Source organism: Phascolarctos cinereus, unplaced genomic scaffold, assembly GCF_003287225.1.
Source record: "Phascolarctos cinereus isolate Bilbo 61053 unplaced genomic scaffold, phaCin_HiC Scaffold_5;HRSCAF=322, whole genome shotgun sequence".
Classification (NCBI taxonomy): Eukaryota; Metazoa; Chordata; class Mammalia; order Diprotodontia; family Phascolarctidae; genus Phascolarctos; species Phascolarctos cinereus.
The window spans coordinates 479,664,992-479,686,549 of NW_027555958.1; the positions used below are offsets into that span (position 1 = coordinate 479,664,992).

The following is a 21,558-nucleotide window of genomic DNA, read 5'->3' on the forward strand; positions in this document are numbered from 1 at the left end:
GAAGCATTTATTATGCGTCAGCTACATGCCAGACACTGCTCTTTGGGCCCACAGGAAATGGAGCTTAGGATAGTCTCCCTCCAATAGCCTGTGTCCTCGGACTTTGACAGAGGCCCAAGTGGCATGGTGCAAAGGATGCTGGCTTTGGGGTCTGAGTTTCCGTACTACCACCTCCCCACCTTCCCTCAGGCCTAAAGCCATCTTGGCGGGAGCTAAACCAGGTTGAGGGTAACCAATGGACCTCAAACCCATCTTCGGTGAGTTGGGGGATGTCTGCCCCAAGCATGTAAAGGCTTCCCTCGGTGGAATGGGTAGATGAGAACAGTTTGTTCTAATGGCCGTGAAAGCCGGGGAAGCAGGCGTTATGGAACGCTCAGAGCTGGGTCAGACGTCACAGGCGTCGAGGTCATCCACCAAACCCAGGGCCTTTGCCAGTCTTCCCTACTTTTGTCCTGTCCCTGGACCATGATGACTCAGGAAGAGAGAGTGAGCCTGACAAATCTGTGCAGTTCTGCCTAATTTGAATCCAATTCGTGCTCAAGCCTGTGATGGTGCTGGGCCTCTTTGAAATCGAGGACAAAGAGCAGCCAGAAGACGAGTTGATATAATGGATTGCACAGATTCTACCCTAGTCAGCTTTTTTTTTCCTTATTCTGTCATTGTATTTGAATTCATTTCAGTTTTCCTTCCAATATAAAGCCAAATTTATTAGCCAGGTATTAATTAGCTTCTAGTTCTTCGATGAGCTGTATCTGACTAGAGTGACCTTTTCTGCTCATCATACTTAGGGTTCTTCTTCTGCAAAGCTGACTGTGTTTCTGGCATCTTTCTTTGCTATTGTGGGGTCACCTGGGCTAAGTGCCAGTGCTCCTCCCTGCTGCCTCCCCGGAAGTCTGTTTTTTGTTGTTAGTGGGGACTTTCTGGAAGGTACCCCAGATTCCAGGGCTCAGCCCTTCTGCCCAGAAATGTCCGCAGTCTGAAGAGGAGAGTTCACTTCTTCATTTACAACACGTTTGCTCAGTTCACTCAGTCATTCAGGTGCTCCCTAGTTCATTCAGGGATTAGGCTGACCTGTCTCCTCCTCCCTCTTTCCCTCTCCACCTAACTGATGGTAGGGCTCTTTGGCTCAGCTGATGAGGTCAAGGTGTGAATGACCCCTACTTGGCCAGTTCCCCTGATCTGGAGAGAGCTTCTGGGGTGGACCTGCACTCCATCCCTGACCTATCCTACTGGCACACGAGAATATCCTTGTGGTCACCAGGAGAGAGAAGGGCGTGGAGGGGCGCCTTGGAAGGCCTGTTCTGTTGAGAGGTGATCAGAGGGCAGCTGAGTGCTGGTTTTGTTATTTGTTAGCCTAAGGAAGGGAGAGACAGAAAAAGACATCCTGTGGCCAGGCACGGCTAAAGGGAATTTTAGGCCTCTTCAGTCTTCTCACTCGAGGTCCCAGAGTAGTTGTTTTTTCTTAAGAGGATTGGATTTTATTTTACTAAAGTAATATTTTATGTTGAAAATATAAAAGCAAATTATGTTTCAGGTACTGTCCAGTGGATTTTTTTCATCCTTTTTTAGTGCACACTTAGTAGCCTACAGAGGCCCAGTACCCTCCTCTTTTCTGAACACTGCTTCTTGGCTCATCTCCAAAACAGATGGAGTTTTTCTCGGCTGCCATTCAGAAACCTCACAGTGCCTGGAGTAAGAGGGGTGGGACGTGGCTTGTGGGGGTGGGTCTGACGAGCCAAGCATTGCAGTTCCAGTGTTTTTGCCTAACATATGTATAGCCATAGTAACTGATCTGAGTGACATTGGTAGCTGGTGCCAATTGCTGATTGTTGGGAATCCAGCAGCTCATGGGGAATGTCTCAAGTTCAAGTAACATTGGATAAATAATGTCTGTGTTTCTCTCTGAACAGAGCAAAACCTTGCCCTTACAGTTATGCACGTCATCCTGTTCTAGCCATGCAAGTCTTCTTCTGTATGATTGATGCTCAGACTTAAAAGTTGTAGCAAAGTTGCAGTCATCCTGCTTAGAAGTGTTACCTTGAAAAGCTAAAACTGTTGTCCCCGTGTTGTGTGTGTGTGTGTGTATATATGTGCACCTGTGGACATAGCTGGTTGGGATAGGTTTGGTGAGAGCAAGACTGGGGCATTTCTATGGATTTTGGAACGTCCAGCGGTGGTAGCTGTGTGGGTCTTGTTTTAAGTAGAAAGTGAAAAAAATCACTCTGATTTTACTCCCAAGGCAAGGCAGATTTATAAACTAGAATGCTGGAAAATGTGCTTTAGAAATGAGTTTTGTTTTTTTAAAGCTCAGAATTGTCCCAGTAACCATTGCAATGTAAGCATTTGGGGGTGGCGGGTAGGATGGAAGATGCTACTTTCATCAGTATTCGTTCTTAGAATCCCTGCAAAGTCCATCTGAACGAAATTCAGATTTCCGCTTAAGATCTCTAGCTCAAATACGGCAGAGATGGCCCATCCTGCGTCCACCATCCTCCTTGTGGAGTGGCCATAGCTTGGAAAGAAAAGGAATCCCTTTTCTGGTGTGCTGTGTAGATCGGTGTGGATCCAGGGAGTGTGAAAAAGCCTAGGATTGGGCGTGAAGATGTTTCCTGCCCATGCCTGGGTCTCCTAGCACTCGGGGGTTTGTGGTCACCAGAGACTCGGAAAGACTGTGTCACTGGAGACGATTAGGGGCCTGAAGGGAGGAGGGCAAAGCAGCTCAGGATTCCAGCTGACTGGGAGCCCCAAGGGCAGAAAATTCAGGAAACATTTGTCCCTCATAGTCAATGCACTGTTTTTGTTTTTGTATTTTTGATAATTAGTTTATTTATTTTTAGTTTTCAATATTCACTTCCATAAGATTTTGAGTTTTAAATTTTCTTCCCCTCCCACTCCTCTCCCTTCCCCCGCCCCAGCTTACAATCCGATATAGGCTCTGCTTATGCATTCGTATTAAGCATATTTTCCTATTAGTCATGATATAAAAAACAATTAGAACTAATGGGAGGAACCATGAGAATGAAGCAATAAAACAAAGGAGAGCAAATGGTCTGCTTCCATCCTCCATAGTTCTTTCTCTGGACGTGGATACGATTTCCATCACAACACACTGTTTTTGAGAGGCCGACTCGGTGACTCTCTTGTGATGGCCTCAGGGCCCCTGAAGCCATTTGGGCAGTTTGGTGGGACTTGGGATAGGTCCAAGGACTAGGCTTCTGTCCTCCCAGTCGTGCCTTCTCCCCAGCCTTGGTCCCAGCAGCCCCCCAGGCCCAGGGATTCCAAACAGTTTGGTTGGTCTGGATTGGCCTTTCCATTCCCAGTGAAAGACCATGACATTAAATAAAGAACTGTCTCTGATGTGGCCTTATGAATGAGCCAATGAATTCTGGACTTTCCTTTTGGCTTTTTTAGACAAAGACACAGATGTCACGGTGAGGGGGAACACGGACGATTTTGGTCTCCGAGACACGCTGAGTATCGCCTCGACAGATTCCTTTGCTTCTGCGACAGAGGTAGGAAGCCGGCACCCTTTCTCTTTTTCTGTGTCCTCTTGGTGGACACTCGGTGTACACTTTCCTTGGCCATTCAGTGGGCTCACTGGCTGCCCCCTGCACAGACGGGATCTCTTTTTTCCAGACTTCCCAGGAAATCACAGCTGATGGTTTGGACTCCAGCCAGCTGTGTTTATCCCCACCTCCCCCCCCCGGGTCTTTGTTCTCATAGGGACTTGTTTCAACCCTGACCCACAATGTGCTCTGTTTCCTCCCCCAGCCTAGAGAGCAGTTACCGCATTCATGATAGGAAACTATTCCTCCTGCTGGTCAGAGAAAGAGAGAAGGAGGAGCGGGAACAAGCACATAGTTAGAGCCTGCTGTGTGCCAGGCATTGTGCTAAATGCTGAGTGCCAGGGTTAGAAAAAACTGACCCTGTCCTCGAGGAGTTCACAGTTTGCTGAGAGAGACATGCACACAAGCGCGGACAAACAAGATGGAGACGGTGCAGATGTGAAATGTTCAGAGGGAAGACACTGGAATTAAAAGGGTTGGAAAGGCTCCCAGTAGGTGGGTGGGGTTGTGGGAGGCAGGTGGGGAGATGAGGCCCTTGTGGGTGAAGTGAGGGAGGAGGGGGCAGGTTAGGAAGGGCTTGGGACTCCAGACGGACGCCACGGTTGGGCCTCTGGCAGCCGAATGAGGCAGGTGGACCTCCAAGCGGCTTCTGCGGGGCCAGGCGTGAGGGGAGGAGAGTCTGCACCGGGGTCTGTCGTGTTACTGGAGCAGAAAAGGATGCGTAGATGATGTGGAACGATAGACAACACGCACGTGGGTGTGTACATCTGTATCTCTCCATTACATAAACCAAACACAGGCATAAAAGGCAGCCCAGAGAGGAAGCAAGAAAACTTTGTGTTGAGGATGCTTTCTGTGGCGTTCCAGCACCACAGAGATGCAAAGAGGCGCGCTGAGGGTTGCCCAAAGCTGAACCTGTGGGCTTGGGAGCCAGCATTCTTGATGCTTGAGCCCCTGGGAGGCTGACAGACGGGCTGGAGGAAGGTCTTCCTCACGGAAAGACCCTCAGTCTCTGTAGGTGAAATACTTTGGAGCCCAATAAGTCACACATGCTAGACAGCAACAGAACAAGGTGGACTCCGACACGCGAGGACTCGCTGGCAGCCCTTGAGGACGTTCGCGGCACCTGGCATCCCAACTCTCGTGTTCCTCCTGCGTCGTCTCCACCTCGTGCACCCAATCTGGTCGTCCTCCAGATGCTCTCTGGCCCCTAGAGCTGAGCCCGGACCTCCAGGTACAGTCAGCTGAAAGGACTGCAACTTCCCCCTTCCTGGCAGCTGGAGGAGGCCTTTGATTTCTTGGCTGCCTACCCCGTAGTGGTCCACTAAAGCCCCCAGATCCTTTTCAGAGCAAGCTCCCTACCCATCGGGTTCTGGTGAGTGTGACTTATGTGCCAACTGTAAGGCTCCATGTTGTGCCCTCCTGAGCTTCCTCCTCAGGGCCGGCTCCAGGGCCAAGCCGTTGCTTTGGCTCTTCCTCTGGGCCTTTGTCCAGGTTGCCTGCCGGGGGTGCTCGCCTGGAGACCATCCACCACTGGGGTGCTCGGTGAGAGGACGTGACCTTCCATTGGGAATGTGAGACACAGCCTGACAGTTTGACCCCTTTTGTGTTGGGGGCGTCCATGGGAAGGGATGTGCCACCCAGAGAGGTCATGGCCAGGACTGGCGGTTGTCTGAGCCTTGGGGCTGCGTCCACACTGTTGACCTGGTCAAAATCCTGGCTCTGCGAGAGTTTGCCTTTGAAGCTTGACCGTCAGAGTGTCTCACGATGTCTGTGGCACAGTACTTCGCAGACAGGTGTGGTTCAGTGCTTTATGGGAACGAGCTCTGTTGTCTCTGATGTGGTGGCCAGGATGGATGACCCGGCTACCTGCAGTTTCCTGTCCTGGCCACCTGTTTCCTCCGTAGAGCACCATGGTTTGGTCTGTTCCTTTAGGATGGCTGCTTTCGCGGCATTGATAAAGTACAGAAGGATCCGCACGACACACATTTTACAGTGAACGTGCTTGTTTCTGAAGTGCTTTTCAGAAGGCAGATCATTTTAAAGGATAAAGCCAACATGAATTGAGCAGGTAGCTGGTATAGAGCACCAGCCGGGCCTAGAGTCGGGTAGACTCATCACCCTGAGTTCAAATCCTGCCTCAGACACTTCCTAGCTGGGTAACCCTGGACAGGTCACTTCACCCTCTGCCTCAGTTTCCTCTTCTCTGAAATGATCTGGAGAAGGAAATGGTTAATCACTCCAGTGTCTCTGCCAAGAAAGCCTGCTTAAGAACAAATGGCAAAATGCTTTCTAGACTGATGTTCATCACATCTCTGCCAGCATGTCCATCTTTCTTCATATGCTCTTAGGGAGTCAATGGAAGTCTGTCAGACACAGGGCCTGAGTTTCTGCCTCTGTAAAATTGGGTTATTCCATTTGGTCACCTTGGATGCTCCTTCCATCTCGTCACCCAAGAAGGTGTCGCCATTTTCCCGCTGCCTTTTCTGAGACACCCGCAGTGGAGTTGCAGGCGTGGGTTTGGTGCCTGTGACGAGGGCTTTCTTTTTCTCCTTAAACGATGGGCAGCTGAAGTCCTCTTTGCCTGGGATTGGAGCGTCCTTGTGACTGTGTCCACAGTTGCAAGTCTATTTTATTGAGCCAAGTCCCTCTGACCAGACCAGAAATGAGATCACGATGGAACTCAGTGCTCCCCTTGGGGCCTCTCTGCTTTGGATTCATTTTGAGTCCCAGGGTTTCCTTCCTGAGAGTGTCTGCTTCCCCTGTAGTACATCCATAGACATGGGGCACAGTGACAGCAGTGCAAAATCCTAGAACCAATTCCCCCCAAAACTGGCTTAAAGTAAAAATAAAATTATACGTGTCGTGCGCACCTACTTATTCCCCCTGCACTCGAGCCCTTCCCTGATGCCTTGTCAGGGGGTGGCGACCCTGTCTTCTCCAGACGGCTCCAGAAAATTGCAGGCTCTGACAAGTGGTCGAGTAGCCAGGCATTTGTTTATTGAGTGCTTGCTGGGGAGGCCATGTGGCCGGCATGGCCCTTTCCCTCACACTGATGCTCTGGGAGGAAGGGGCAGAGGCATTTTCCTTTGCTTTGGCCCCTGACACTTCAAGAGGGGAGACAGGTCAGCTTAGGAGAGCTTGGAGAGACGCCTAACTGCAACTCAGCTCCCCTCTTGGGGCCTCAGATGGTAAGTGAGAGAATATCTCAGCTCCCTTCCATCTTTAGTCTGTGGGCCACAAGTGCCTGCTTGTGAATGTGCCATGGGAAGGTGCTGTCGGCCCCCATGAAGTCCCAGGTCCAGGAGGGATCCCCCAGACAAAACTCAGGTTGCTTTTGGCTTTGTCCGATGAACCTCCTTTTACCAAATGCATTTTCGTAATGGTTAAGCTCCTTAGACTCTATTTACTCAGTTGGAATCATCGGTTATGCGCTTTGACTGTTTAAATAAGAAGGCAAGTGTTCCAAGTCCCCAAGGTGGGAACAAATGGAGCCCAAGGTGCAGCTGGAAAGGGTGGAAAGGGCTTGAGCCCTGTGTGGTGAGGAATAGAAAGGCGGAAAGAAAAGGGAAGGTGCTCTGGCAGAGCTGACTCGGGCATCCTCAACATCTAATGGTTAATGCTGCACTCCTGTCCCTTCGTCCGCGACTCTTCACTGCGTCAGGGGTCAAGGCAGCTCTTTGTGCGGTGCTCCTGGGAATCCTCGCTCTTGTGCTGTGGCCCTGGCTCTCTTGACTCTTACACACAAACATTCTTGATGGATCGTCCATCGTCGTTGACCTCTTTGGGGTTCTCTGGCCAGTCTGAGGGTGTGGATTTCTAGATTAACCCCCCATCCCTTCCCCCAGCACAGACTTGTCCCCCAAGAGGCAACCCCTTCTCCAGTTGTTTTCATTTATATTTCTCGGATCCTTAGTGACATGGCACATTCTCCAATTTGATTTTTAATGGTTTGTACTTCTTTTGATGACTCTTGTTCAGCTTTTGCCTGCTTACTTACCTTTGGGGAATGAGATGCATTGGTTTCATTCCTCCAGCAGCTTCTTCCCCTGAGGCTATTCTTTGTAGCTCGTGGATAAGCCCAGCTCGAACTCTTGGGAAGCATGGCTCCTTCAGAGCTCCATCTTGAAATCAAATGTGCATAATGCTGAATGCTTCATGAATGGTTTCAGCAAAATCTGCCCTTTTTTGGGGGGGAGAGTGTTTGAAATCCTTGTTGGTTTTGCTTCATGTGACCAACTTCGTGTCTCCTTAGCTCACAGAACACCGGGAGGGGCGACATGCGTACAGCCTGGACCCTCTCTGCCACTGTCCTCTGTATGAAGAAGCCATGCACTTGGTCGAAGAGGGGAAAATTTACTCCCGGGTCCTTCGGTACTGTTTCTGTTTTACTTTACTTATGTCTGTGGAAAATGTTGCAGTGCCGTCTGTGGCTGTTTTTGTAATCTTTGCTAAAAATGTTCATGAGAATAAGGAGAAACAGGGGGGTTTGCCCAACTAAATTGCTTCTTATCAAGACATTTATTTCAAGACATCTAGTTTTGACTTTGTCAGTAATGAAAAGACATGTGTTTCTCATTACCAGCCTGAGTTCAGATCTGGTCTAATTCCAGATTCATAGTAAGCCCTATCCTGAAAATAGCTTCATTTTTGGCCCTTGCTTTCTGTAGAACTGAAATGTTGGAGTGCCTTGGAGACAGCGACTTTCTTGCCAAGCTTCACTGTATCCGACAGGCTTTCCAGGTAAATGACTTTCCCAGCTCTGTCCTGTCCCTGTGCTTAGTCCTGGCCATTTCAGTTTGCTTTCAGAGAGCCCATGGACCCATGGACAGGGCCAGAAAGTAGCCCCTGGCCACAGGGACCCCCAGGGGTGGTTGCCCCAGCCAGTCCTGCCTTGGCCCAGAAGTGGCTGTTTCGCCACCAGGCTGTGCCAGCCTCTCACATTTAGCAGTGTCTTGAGCTCCAATCCTCGCATCTCTGGGACTGGTGCTTGTGAGTCTGAGGCACTTTGTAGGCCTCAAGTGTGAGCCCAGCCAGGCTCCTGAAGAAGAGGGAGGGCCCCGGCACCGCTCCTTGTGAGCTGGGGCACTTGGTGCCGTGCTTCCTGTCTGCACTAAGCCCTCAGATCTGACTTGCTCACTCATGTACCCTCATTTTGACTTCCCTTTCCTCTTTCCATGTTATATCAATCAGTCACTTCAGGTCTTGGGGGGGTGGGGTGGGGGGCCCCCGGACTCTTGCAGGTCATTCTTTCAGAAACAGCCAACAGGACATTTCTTGCTGAGAGTGGAAGAAAAATTTTATCAGCTTTAATTGTGAAGGCAAGAAAGGTAAACTCGATTTTGTTAACAAAGTTGTTATTCAGTCAGAAATTAAAACACATTAGAGTTCTTGAAGGAAGGATTGATTGTTCTAGGGGATTCTAATTGCTTTGTGCCCTTGATGTTTTGCGTGTTCGTGCGCGCGCACGTGCACACTGTGTGTGTGTGTGTGTGTGTGTGTGTGTGTGTGCATGCGTGTGACTGACCTAGGCACTGAGTGTCCAGAGACAAAATGAAACAGTCCCTGCCCTCCAGGGGTATGTGTTCTATTGGGGGATAGGATGTATACAAATAAATACATGCCCACGTACACAACCTCAGTCCAGCTCCTCCTTCTGACTGTGTCCCCTTGTTCCTGGGTTCGGGTCCTGCCACTACCAAGAACCCGCCAAAGCCTGTTTGCCCTGGAGTCTTGGATAGCCCTCCCAGGGCTTAGTGATCATCGAAGCTGCTGCCAGCATGGTCTTTGGAAGACAAGGGGGAGGGTTTGCTATAGTAGCTAGGATCTCAGAAATTTTCGAAATTCAAATTGACTCTTCTTCCTCCCTCTCGTGTTGGGCCAAGGAGGTAGGGTTTGTAGAACCAGCTTCTCTGATGCCAGAATCAAGGGATGGGCCAAGGTGATAGGAAATGTGCCATTCCCTAAGTGTTGATTAGGGTTCCTGGGGTGGTCTCAGCCCACTGGCCTGAAGTGTGGCCCAGAATCAGCAGAGGTTATTGTCCAGTGAGCCCATTGGCCACATAAGCTCAGGGGAGCAGTTACTGCTCATTTCCTTGGCCTACTTTGCGACCTTTGAGCAGAGCCTGGCAATGTGGTCCAACCCTGTTGTGCACTAGACAGGACTCCTGGAACCTTAGCAGTCTCTGTCTGGAGGGCAGCTTAGACTTGGCAGGCCTGAAGCTTGTTTCAAGAAGCATGCTTAGAATTAAAACGTGTCATCTTCTTCTTGTTTGCTGATGATATCCTACAGAATCCAAAGAAATTTGAAGATGTTTTTGATGAAATGATCTGTTTTTTAGAGCAAACAGACCACTGGGAGAGCACTGAGGTGGAGCTGGCCGCGAGGGGGGTGAGTCTCACCTGTTTTCATTCACTTTCTCCTTTAACCTCTGAGCAGCCCAAAACAAAGTCCACAAACGGCCCCGAAACTTCTCTGGAGGCCAAGCATGGGGGGCCCTGGGAGAGGGGCCTGGGTGTAGGCGGAACCTGAGTCAGCATTTCTTCCTCCTGGTGGTTCCTTGTGTACCTGATGACTCAGTCAGTTTATTTCTTTTCATGAGTAGAATCTGGATTCATTCTTTTTTCCAGTCCAGGTGCTAATAAATAATCATGCGTGTGCATTTTTTCTCATTTCATGCAGGTGAAAAATCTAAATTTTTATGACATTGTCCTGGACTTTATATTAATGGATTCCTTTGAAGATTTAGAAAACCCACCCACATCTATACAGAATGTAGTCAATAATCGCTGGCTAAACTCCTCCTTTAAAGAAACTGTAAGTGGTGATTGACTTATTTTGTGAGGTACTTGTGGGCTGTGAACATGGTAAGCTCTTAGTCTCCACTTTCACCCCAAGCCTTTTTTCAAAAAAATCAGATTTTTTTTCAATTAACAAACTTTTTTTTTCTCTTCCTCAAACTAGTGAGGGACAGTTTTAGAGAAACCTGGGAAAACTTGTATGAGCTGAAGTGAAATAAGCAGAATCTGCTATTTGAACTTGAAGATAAAAAGTCCACGTATGAATAGGTTGGTGTGGAAAGGACCCCCGGGAGGAGAAAGTTTGCTTTCTAGGAGAGCTCAGTGGAGCCCCAGCAAGGACTCTGTAGGTGTGGCGCCATGAGAGCCCTGCCCTCTGGGGACAAAAAGTGACTCACACCTCGAGGTTTCCAGGCACAAGTAGACCCATGTTAGAGGACCTAAAAGGGCACACAAACTGACTTCAGCTCTATTTACTCTGCACTTGCTTTGGGTGTGTCATGCCACACCCTCTCCGCCTGCTTCCCCGGGGCCTGAGCCACCCCTGCGCCAGGCGTCAGAGGGGAAGCTTGGTGAGGGGCCCTGATGAGGGTCTTGAGCCTGGGTTGTCATCGTTTGCCTCTTCCTCAATTCATTGAATTCTAATTTTCCCCAGTTAGTATGATCTTGTCTTAGAAGAGGTCATTCTTACTCATTTCTCTAGTGACCTTAGAGATGTAGACACAGGAGCCTGGGCTTGTGGGATTCCATTGTTTTTTCTGGGAGAAGAAGCTGTTTTTCTGTCATTATGTTATATTTCTTAGGTCCTTATTTGGATAAAACTGGTAGCAGGGCCCCAAACCATTTCTTTAGGAGAAACCCCAGATTACGTAGTGTCCAGGGACTTTTCTCTGTGTATTTTTAGTTTCTGTTTGGGGAGCTTGATGCAGTTTAGCTTGGAGGGCGAGAGGGCCTCTGTGCAGTAACTCTGGGGGAGCCCCGGCAGCACATGCTGCCCAGTTTTGCTGGTTGATTTCTTGTGTTTAATTTTTATTATATTCATTTATTTCTTTATTTTCACAAATTATTTACTATTAACTATTAATTAATTTATTGTTTATAATTTTTGTTTTATTTATTTTTTCTTATTTTTTAAAATTAATTTATTTTCAGTTTTCAACAATCACTTCCATTAGCTTTTGAGTTTTAAATTTTCTCCCCCTCCCTCCTTGCCTCCTTCCCTCCTTCTCCAAGGTGGCGTGCAGTCTGATATAGGCTCTACATCTATCTTCCTATTAAACATATTTTCACTTTAGTCATGTTATAAGGAAGAATTAGAACCAATAGGAGGAGCTACAGGAAAGAGAAAACAAAACAAAACAGACAAAAAAAAAGAGCAAATAGTATGCTTCGATCTGCATTCACACTCCATAGTTCTTTCTCTGCATATGGATAGCATTTTCCATCACAAGGCCTTTAGAAATATCTTAGATCCTTGTATTGCTGAGAAGGGCTAAGTCCATCAAAGTTAGTCATTGCACAATGTGGCTGTTACTGTGTACAATGTTCTCCTGGTTCTGCTCACTTCACTCAGCATCAGACCATACAAGTCTTTCCAGGTTTTTCTGAAGTCTGCCTGATTATCATTTCTTATAGCACAATAGGATTCCATTACAACTTGTTCAGCTGTTCCCCAGTTGATTAGCATCCTCTCAGTTTCCAATTCTTTACCACCACAGAAAGAGCTGCTATGAATATTTTTGTACGTGTGGGTCCTTTTCCCATTTTTATGACCTCTTTGGAATACAAACCCAGCGGTGGTATTGCTGGGTCAAAGGGTATGCACGTTTTTATAGCTCTTTGGGCATAGTTCCAAATGGCTCTCCAAAATGGTTGGATCAGTTCACAGCTCACCAACAATGTATTGATGTTCCAATTTTCCCACATCTTCTCCAACATTTTCCTGTTTTGTCATGTTGGCCAACCTGATAGGTGTGATGTGGTACCTCAAAGTTGTTTTGAGTTGCATTTCTCTAATCAATAGTGGTTTAGAGCATTTTTTCATGTGGCTATCGATAGCTTTAATTTCTTCATCTGAAAACTGCCTGTTCATATCCTTTGACCATTTATCAATTGGGAAATGACTTGTATTCTTATAAATTTGACTTAGTTCTCTATGTATTTTAGAAATGAGGCCCTTCTCAGAGATGGTGGTTGTAAAAATTCTTTCCCAGTTTTCTGCTTCCCTCCTGATCTTGGTTGCATTGGCTTTGTTTGTGCATAAACTTTTCAATTTAATGTAATCAAATTATCCATTTTGCATTTCATAATATTCTCTATATCCTGTTTGGTCATGAATTCTTCCCTTCTCCATAAATCTGACAGGTAAACTATTCCTTGCCCTTCTAGTTTCCTCATAGTTATCAGCCTTTATATCTAAATCATGTATAAATCATGGTATATGGTGTAAGATTTTGGTCTGTGCCTAGTTCTGCCATTGTATTTAATTTTTTTAAAAAAAATCTATCGTTTGAGAATAACCCAAAGGAGCGTGAGTGCTTTGTGCTTGTCGTTGGTAGTCCATGTGTTTGCCTTTTAAAGGCATAACCTTGAATTCCATGAACAGAGACCCTGAGGCCCTGGAGGCTGAGGGGCACATGCATGCCCCCTTCAACACGGCCTTTTCCTTCTCTGTGCATGTTTAGGCCGTGGCGTCCAGCTGCTGGTCAGTGCTCAAGCAGAAGAGGCAGCAGATGAAGGTAAGTGACTTTTGCGTGATTGCAGGGCCTGGTTCTCATTTTTTTCTTTTAATTATCTTAGTGTCATGAGCGCATCCTTTTCAGCAGTGTGCACATAGTGGGAGCAACAGTGGATCTCACTCTAAGCCGAGCTCTGAGGTGTAAAGGGGAGAGTACACCCCACCCTGCCCCTCCACTGGGTGTTCTGATTTTAAACTTCGCCAGACAGGAGGTGATGGTAAGGCCATTGTGTAGGGAGGCCAAGGTGGCCCTCCTTTCAGAGAGACATGATGTAGGATGAGGGACATCTGGAGGGAAACCCCAAGCAGCCACAGCTCTCCAGACTGTCTCAAGCAGTGGAGCTGGGCGGCTTTCTCCTGTCTCTGCTGAATTTGATTCTCTCTTTTTTTTAAAAAATTTTTTATTAATTTATTTTGATTTATCAATAATCACTTCCATATGCTTTTGAGTTTAAAATTTTTCTCCCCTTTCCTCCCCATCACCCTCCCCAAGATGGTGCACAGTCTGATATAGGCTATACATTTGCATTCCTATTAAACGTATTTTCACATAAGTGATGTGGTAAGTAAAAATTAAAACCAGTAGGAGGAACCATCAGAAAGAGGAAACAAAACTCAACAGAAGAGAAAAAAAAATGGCAATTCAACTTCCCTATTTCTTTCTTTGGATGTGGATAACATTTTCCAACACGAGGCCTCTGGAGATGTCTTAGATCCTTGTATTGCTGGGAAGGGTTAAGTTTATCAATATTAGTCATCGCACAATGTGGCTGTTATTGTGTACAACATTCTCTTGGTCCTGCTCATTTCACTCAGCATCAGACCATACAAGTCTTTTGAGGTTTTTCTGAAGTCAGCCTGTTCATCATTTCTTATAGTACAATAGTATTCCATTACATTCATATACCACAACTTGCTCAGCCGTTCCCCAATTGATAGGCATCATCTCAATTTCCAATTCTTTGCCACCACAAAAAGAGCTGCTATGACTATGTGGATCCTTTTCCCATTTGTTTGATCTCTTTGGGATATAGCTCTAGAAGTGCTATTGCTGGGTCAAAGGGTAAGCACATTTTTATAGCCCTTTGGGCATAGTTCCAAATTGTTCTCCAAAATGGTTGAATCATTTCACAACTCCACCAACAATGCATTACTGTTCCAATTTTCCCACATCTTCTCCAACATTTATCATTTTCCTGTTTTGTCATGTTGGCCAATCTGATAGGTGTGATGAACTTCCCAAGGACGTAGGACAGTAGTGGATCCCATCATAGGCCTCCGGACTTAGAAGAGGGCCTCGGGATCACACCTTTCATTTTACAGATGAGGGGTCACTCAGAGTCCTGCAAGCTGGCCAGTGAGGAGACGTGTTGCTGCGCATACTTTTAGGCCAGGGCAGGAGAAGCTCCTCTTCTGTTCCAGGAGTTTGCTGGGATTTTTCAAGAGGAGCTTTCAAGAAAACACCATAGGCTTGAATCTCACCAGCTCACCAAAATGAATTAAAGTCCAGCTACACAGTTTGTGGGCATCCAGCCCCTGCTCCTTTTCTGCCCTCGATCACTGTTCGAGACAAGTCTCTCCATCAATGAAATGAGACTTTTGATGCACAGTGAAAAGCTCCTTCATATTTTTTGTCAGTGGGCAGTGGCCTCCATGACACGCCTGCTAATTTTACGGGTAAGACATAGCTGGGAGGGAGATCTCAGCTGTCTAGAACATCGGGCCAGTTCTGGTCAGTGGAACATCAGAAGGACAAGTGGTGAATCTGATGCTTGAAAACTTGATTTTTCTTAACCCAAATACAAGACAGGGGAGATGTGGTCAAACAGAAGCTTGTCCAACAAAGTTCTGGGTGTTTGCATGCCTGTCAGCCAATATGGCGGCCAAGACAGCGATAAGGGAGGTGAGAGCGGTGCTCGTCCTGCTGAGTCTTGTTTGGGGGGAGCCACCACACCATAGGAAGGTTGTTGGCAAGCCGAGATGGGGCCCGAAGGAACTTTCAGGTCCATTCTCTGTGAAGATGAGTTACTGCTGAGCCCAGAGTGAAGAATGGCTGGAGGGGATCTCATTACCGTCCCCCAGCCTTTGAGGGGAATTGGATTTGCTCTTGTTGGCCAGGTTGACCAGGACAATGGCTGGGAGTGGCTGAGTCGGGCTGGGTGTGGGCCTGAGAGCGGCCTCGTGGCTGAGTGCCTGTGGTGGGGGCTGAGTGACCACAGTCTGAGACTCTTTGCTGCTCTGTACTATTCCACATGGGAGGCTCAGATGAGATCACAGAGAGAGAGAGAGAGAGAGAGAGCGAGCTTTGTGACCCTGAAGGCACTGTAGAAGGACCAGTTACCAGCAATCTCCATGACTTGTTTTAATGAGTATTTACTAGTACTCTAAAAATATTAACTAATAGCTGATTTAGGCACAAAGCGAACCCAGAGTGAATACCAAGCAATAGCACATGGTTACGTGGCTACTGATCATAATGGTACTGATGAAAAGGAAGGACTTCCCCACAGTGTGACGAGCTGCCTGAGACGGGAGTGGGCTCCCACTTAGTTGGGATTTGCTAGCAAAGGCTGGAGGACCACTTGTTGGGGAAATGGTTTGGGGGAGTCTTCATCAGATAAGGATTGGCCTAGGTGGCTGTCGAGGTCTCTTCTGGTTCTGAGATTCTGGGCTTTATGGCGTGGGCTGTCTTCTGGGCCAATTCTTACTAAAGTACCTACTGTGTGCTGGTCACTGTACCAGTCACTGGGAATGCACAGTAAAGGAAAATGACGAGGAGCATGGTCTTTCTTAGTGGCAGGTGCCATAATTTTTGGTTCATCCTACCCACTACTCCCCAGCTAGTCAGAAAATGATTTCCTTCTTCTTTCTCCTTCAAAATTGGCGCGCTGCGATTGTTCACAAGCTGCCTTTGTGGTGACCCAGGAGGTCAGCCAAAGGAAACTACTCCTTTGTCACAGATGAAGAGGAGACTGAGGCCCCATACGAGGATGTCAGGAAGGCCAGGGCTCCCTCAGCAAAGGACCCACCTCCAGCCTAAGACATGGTTGTTGCCACCCCGCTGAAAAGCCCACATGGTGGGCAACCCCAACTGGGAAGGAAGACTGTGCCTGCCAAGCACAAACACAGAAAGGAAACACAGCCCTTCCCCTGCAGGGCCTACAGTCTTAACGGATCACCACCTCATGCTCAAGAAGGCAGAGATGAATGAAGGGTCACACCTGACAAGAAGATGAGTCATCTTAGCTGAGGAGCAGCCACTACAGCCTGCAGGGTGGAGAAGGCTGAAGACAGGAACGAGAGTGTGAAGTGGGTGCCAAAGAGTGGGCAGGAAGAGGAGAGGGGAGGAGGAGGGAGAGGAAAATAAAGAGGGAGAGGAAATGGAGAGGAAAGAAGAGGGAGAGGAGGAGGAAAGAAAGGAGAATAAGAAGGGGGAGGAGGAAGGGGAGAGGAAAGGGGGACAAAGGAGAGAAAGGAGGAGGGGAGAGGAGGAGAGAAGAAAGAGGAGGAAGAGGAAAAGAAAGAAGGAGGAGAAGGAGGATGAGGAGGGAGAGAGAGAAGCGGGGGAGGGGGGGAATTCGAGGGGGGAGGCAGATGGAGGCAGGACAGAAGCCAGTGATGACTTCCTTGGCCTCCAGGGTTTAGATCTGCCAACCAAGAAGTCCTAGAGGGAGGAGGCCACGCTGACTTCCTATGGCCATCCTGCAGACTCTGGTGCATCAACCCACGGCTCTGGGTGGCTCTCCTTCTGCTGCCCACCCTTGGCTGTCCCGGCTTTTCTCAGGACCCAGTGCACTGTGTCCCCTCTTGGGGCCTTTGCCTAGCTCAGGCCCTTCTTGGGCCCCTCAGGTATGAGTGTTCTCTCCCTCTGGATATCTTGCCCCCTCCCCCAGCACCCACACACTAGAGGGGGAGTTTATTGAGGGCAGAGACTGATTCCTTTCTTCTTTATCACCCCAGCTCCCTAGCACTTAGCAAGCATTGAATTAGGGATTCTTGACCATTGTCCACAAGCTTGTGTCTTTTTTCATATTTGGATCCACTCTTCCAATATGATTAGCTCCCTTTTGATCCTATTCGTTTTCAAAGATGATTCTGTGCAGGGGTCCCCAGGCTCTGCCAGACTGCCCAAGGGGCCCGGCAGTCATTGATCCCTAGTCTGTAGGCTGGGCTCCCCCTTCTCAGGCCAGTTTGCCCATCTGCCCTTCTGTGCAGGCTGAGCTTTGGATTGTCAGGGTCCACAGAGCTTACTCCTCAGAGTTCTTCTGACAAATGAGAACAGCCTGTATGCCCAGCTTCACAGAAGGAACATGCAACATGTCTTCAGCAGTAGAATCCAGCAGTATAAAAGGATGCGTATGAACCCTTGCTCACTGTGCAGACAAACTGTAATCACTTGCTTAAATAGTAACGAAAACAATGTTTTGTGGATCTGGAGCCTATGACCAAAGAGGAAGATTATTACCATATAGATGATTTTGTATTGGAAGAAATAAAAAGAAATGAATTCTAAATGGCTGACTTGCCTTCTGAGCTTCCTTTTTTTTTTTCTTTTTTGGTGTTCATTTTCTTCTAAATGCTTTAAGGACCCTCTTTTCTTTCTTTTTTTCTTTTGGGTAACATTATCCCTAGCCAAAAAAAAAAGAAAAGAGGGTCATAGATTTGGTAGATAGAGTGCCTGAAGACCTGTGGACAGAGGTTGAAAATATCGTACAGGAGACAACAATAAAAAACATCCCAAAGAAATGGAAGAGGAAGAAAGCAAAATGGCATCTGATGAGGCTTTACCAATAGCTGAGGAAAGAAGGAAAGGAGAAAGGGAAAGACATACTCAACTGAATGCAGAATTCCAGAAAATAGCAAGAGGAGATAAGAGGTTTTTTTAAAATGAGAAATGCAAAGAAATAAAAGAAAACAATAGAATGGGAAAGACAAGATCTCTTCAAGAAAATCAGAGCTATCAAGGGAATGTTTCATGCAAAAATGGACATGATAAAAGATGAAAAATGGTAAGGAATCAAAGTAGAAGAGATGAAGAAGAGGTGACAAGAATATACAGGAGAATTATACTAGAAAAATCATAACATCACTGATCACTTAACACCATGATGATGTGGTCACTGATCTAGAGCCAGACATCCCAGAGAATGAAGTTAAATGGGCTTTAGGAAGCACTGTTAGCAATAAGGCTAGTGGAGGGGATGGAATTCCAGCTGAGCTTTTTATTTAAAATCCTCAAAGATGATGCTGTTAAAGTACTGTATTCAATATGCCCCCAAATTTGGAAGATTCAAAAGTGGCTGCTGGAGTGGAAAAGATCAGTTTACACTCCCATCCTAGAAAAGGGCAATGCTAAAGAATGCACGGATTATTGAATGGTAGTGCTCATTTCACAGTCCAGCAAGGTTATGCTTGAACTTCTGCAAGCTAGGCTTCAGCAGTATGTGAATTGAGAATTACCAGAAGAGCAGGCTGGTTTTCAGACAGGCAGAGGAAGTAGGGGCCAAATGGCCGACATTCACTGGATTATGGAGTTCCAGAAAAACAAACACACCAAAAACATCTATTTCTGCATCATTGACTGCACTAAAGCCTTTGACTGTGTGGATCACAACAAAATGTGTCAAGTCCTCAAAGAGATGGGAGGACCAGTTCATCTTACTTGTCTCCTGAGGAGCCTGTATGTAGGCCAAGAAACAGTTAGAACTGAACATGGGAAAACTGATTGGTTCAAGATTAGAAAAAGAGTATGCCAAGGCTGTGTGTTGTCGCTTATTTAACTTAGATGCAGAGTACATCGTGCGAAATGTCGAGGTGGATGCATCAAAAGCCGTGATTAAGGTCACGAGGAGAAATAGCAGCAATCTCAGATATGTGGATGCTGCCACTCTGATGGCAGAAAGTGAAGAGCAATTAAGAAGCCTCTTGAGGGTGAAATAGGAGAGAGTAAAAGCTGGCTCTAACCTTAACATTAAAAAAACTAAGATCTTGGCAACTGGTCCCAACACTTCCTGGCAAGTAGAGGGAGAAGAAATGGAAGCAGTGGCAGATTCTTGGGCTTACAGGTGACTGCAGACAGTGACTGCAGTCATGAAATTAAAAGACATTGGCTCTGGGGCAGCTAGGTGGTGCAGTGTATAGAGCATTGGCCCTGGAGTCAGGAGGACCTGAATTCAAATCCAGCCTCAGAAACCTGCCACTTACTAGCTGTATGACCTTAGGCAAGTCACTTAACCCCATTGCCTAGCCAAAAAAAAAAAACAAACCACAAATAAAAAGACATTGGCTCCTTGGAAGGAAAACTATGGAAAATATGGACAGCAGACTAAAAAGCAGAAAGTCACCTCGCCAGCGAAAGTCTGTATAGTCAAAGCTATGTTTTTTCCAGTAGCAATGTATGGTTGTGAAAGTTGGACTGTGAGGAACTGAGTGCCACAGAATCAACACTTTCAAATTGTGGTGCTAGAGAAGCCTTTTAAGAGTCCCTTGGACAGCAAGGCGATCAAATCAGCCAATACTTAAAAGAAATTAATTCAGACTATTCACTGAAAGGTCAAATACTGAAGCTGCATCTTAAATGCTTTGGCCGAGAAGACAGGATTCATTGGGAAATGATGTTGAGAATGATTGAAAGCAAAAGGAAAAGGGGATGGCAGAGAATGAGATGGATAGATGGTGTCATGGAAATGACGAAGTGAGCTTGGACAGACTTGGAGAGAGAGTAGAGGATCGAAGGGTCTGGCGTGCTACCATCCGTGGGGTCATGACGAGCCAGGCGTGAGTGGATGACTGCACAACAGCCTCCCTAACCCTCTCCCCTGTGGGTAGACATCCCTTTAATCTCTGGGTCTGTGAATGTGTTTATATGTATCCTCTCCTTTTTTGTTCATCTCTCTGGGGTAGGTCTAGTAGTGGGGTGTTCCTGGGTCAGAGGGCCTGCGCAGTTTAGTGACTTTGGGGGTATTGCTTTCCAGAATGACTGGACCAACTTCCACCTCCTCCATGCCTTGGTGTCCTGTCTCTGCACGTCTCCTCTAGCAACTGTCATTTTTGGCTTGTCATCTTTGACAGGCTGATGAATGTGAAATGGATATTTTGAGTTGTTTTAATGTACATTTCTCTAATTCTTAATGATTTGGAGCATTCTTTTTTTCAAATTGCTGATGATAGTTTTGTTTTCTTCCTTTGGAACAGAACTGCCTGTGCCTGTTCAACCTTTTGATCATTTGTCTACCGGGAAATGATAGCCGTTGTCATAAAATATCCATTTCATCTTCAGCGATGGTCTTTATTACTTGCTTGGTCATCAACATTTCACTTTTCCATAGCTGCAAAAGCTGTTTCCTTCCTCACTCTTTGCACTTATTCATGCTGTGACTTTTTGTATTTAAGTCGTGTCCATCTGGAGTTTTGTCTTGGGTGTGTGGTGTGAGAGAGTGGTATAAGCTTGATTTTTGCCAGATTGTGTTAACATTTTCTAGCAGTTTTTCTTGAGTAGTGAGCCTTTTCCCAGGAGTTAGGGCCTTAGTGTGTCGATCATTTTTGCACTCTGTTTTGTTACACACGTCGGGTGTCTTGCTGGTTCCACTGATCAACTTTTCTGTTGTTTGACATTATTCTTTTGTTTTACCGTTTGAAGCCTACTGCTGCCTGACCCTCTTCCTTCCTACTTTTTCTTATTTCCTTTGAGATTCTTGAATTTTTGGTCTTGCAGATGAATTTTGTTACCTTTTCTAGATCTTGTACAGTAATCTTTTGTAGTTTGGTTGTAGGGCAACAAATAAATCGATTCATTTACGTAGTATTATTACTTTCATTTTATTGGTAGGGCCCAGCCATAAGTAGTGAACATCTTTCCAAATATTTAGGTCGCTCTTGATCGGTTGACCTTTTGGACTCAGTTTTTATTGACTTTTGATTTCTCTCTAAACAAACATTCCCTTGTGTTACTTTTGTCCTTGTTCCTCGGTGCCTGGCATTAACAGGTGCTTCCTAAACCTCCATCGATGGCTTAATGACCCAGTTTGTTAACTTTGCTCTCCTTCCTTTGCCAACAGATTCCTGATGGGTTCTTTGCTCATTTCTATGCCATTTGTGAGCACGTCAGTCCAGTATTAGCCTGGGGCTTTTTGGGTCCAAGAAACTCCCTCTATGATTTATGTTGCTTCTTTAAGGTATGGGCAAGCTTTTAAAAATTGTGTGTGTTCCAAATGAAGACCCATGCAGATGGTGTATGTACTTTAATCGAAGCCTAAGACGCTCTGTCCAGGGAAGCTGCACCCAGAATTAAAGCCGTGGGCCAGTTTTGTCTGCTCTGGGCTCTCAAGCTCCTCTAGTGTTTGGCCCCATTTTTTTTCCTTGTGTGATTTTTATTTGCACTTTTTTCTCCCTCGTCTTCAATGGTCAGTCCCTGGACAGGAGGCTCTGTGTGCTCTCTTCCCTTGTGCCCCCTGTGCC

The 21,558-nt window shown here is 46.7% G+C and overlaps 1 protein-coding gene across 6 annotated transcripts in view; it reads left to right on the forward strand.

Annotated features, from left to right (window-relative positions):
- MIGA1 (mitoguardin 1) overlaps positions 1-21,558 on the forward strand; it is a 59,842-nt gene that overhangs the window by 34,310 nt on the left and 3,974 nt on the right. For 3 of the 6 annotated variants that reach the window (XR_002320973.2, XM_020968531.2, XM_078156726.1), the window contains exons 8-15: positions 3,412-3,512; positions 7,822-7,940; positions 8,237-8,309; positions 8,810-8,896; positions 9,859-9,957; positions 10,249-10,383; positions 13,049-13,102; positions 21,159-21,275. Coding sequence is in view for 2 of the 6 variants with exons in the window: in XM_020968531.2 (XP_020824190.1) it covers positions 3,412-3,512; positions 7,822-7,940; positions 8,237-8,309; positions 8,810-8,896; positions 9,859-9,957; positions 10,249-10,383; positions 13,049-13,102; positions 21,159-21,275 (785 nt within the window). In the remaining 4 variants the exon portion in view is untranslated. Of the gene's footprint in view, positions 1-3,411; positions 3,513-7,821; positions 7,941-8,236; positions 8,310-8,809; positions 8,897-9,858; positions 9,958-10,248; positions 10,384-13,048; positions 13,103-16,061; positions 16,411-16,739; positions 16,951-17,316; positions 19,367-21,158; positions 21,276-21,558 lie in introns of those variants that run through there. The other 3 variants (XR_002320974.2, XR_002320976.2, XR_002320975.2) reach the window with 3 other exon arrangements.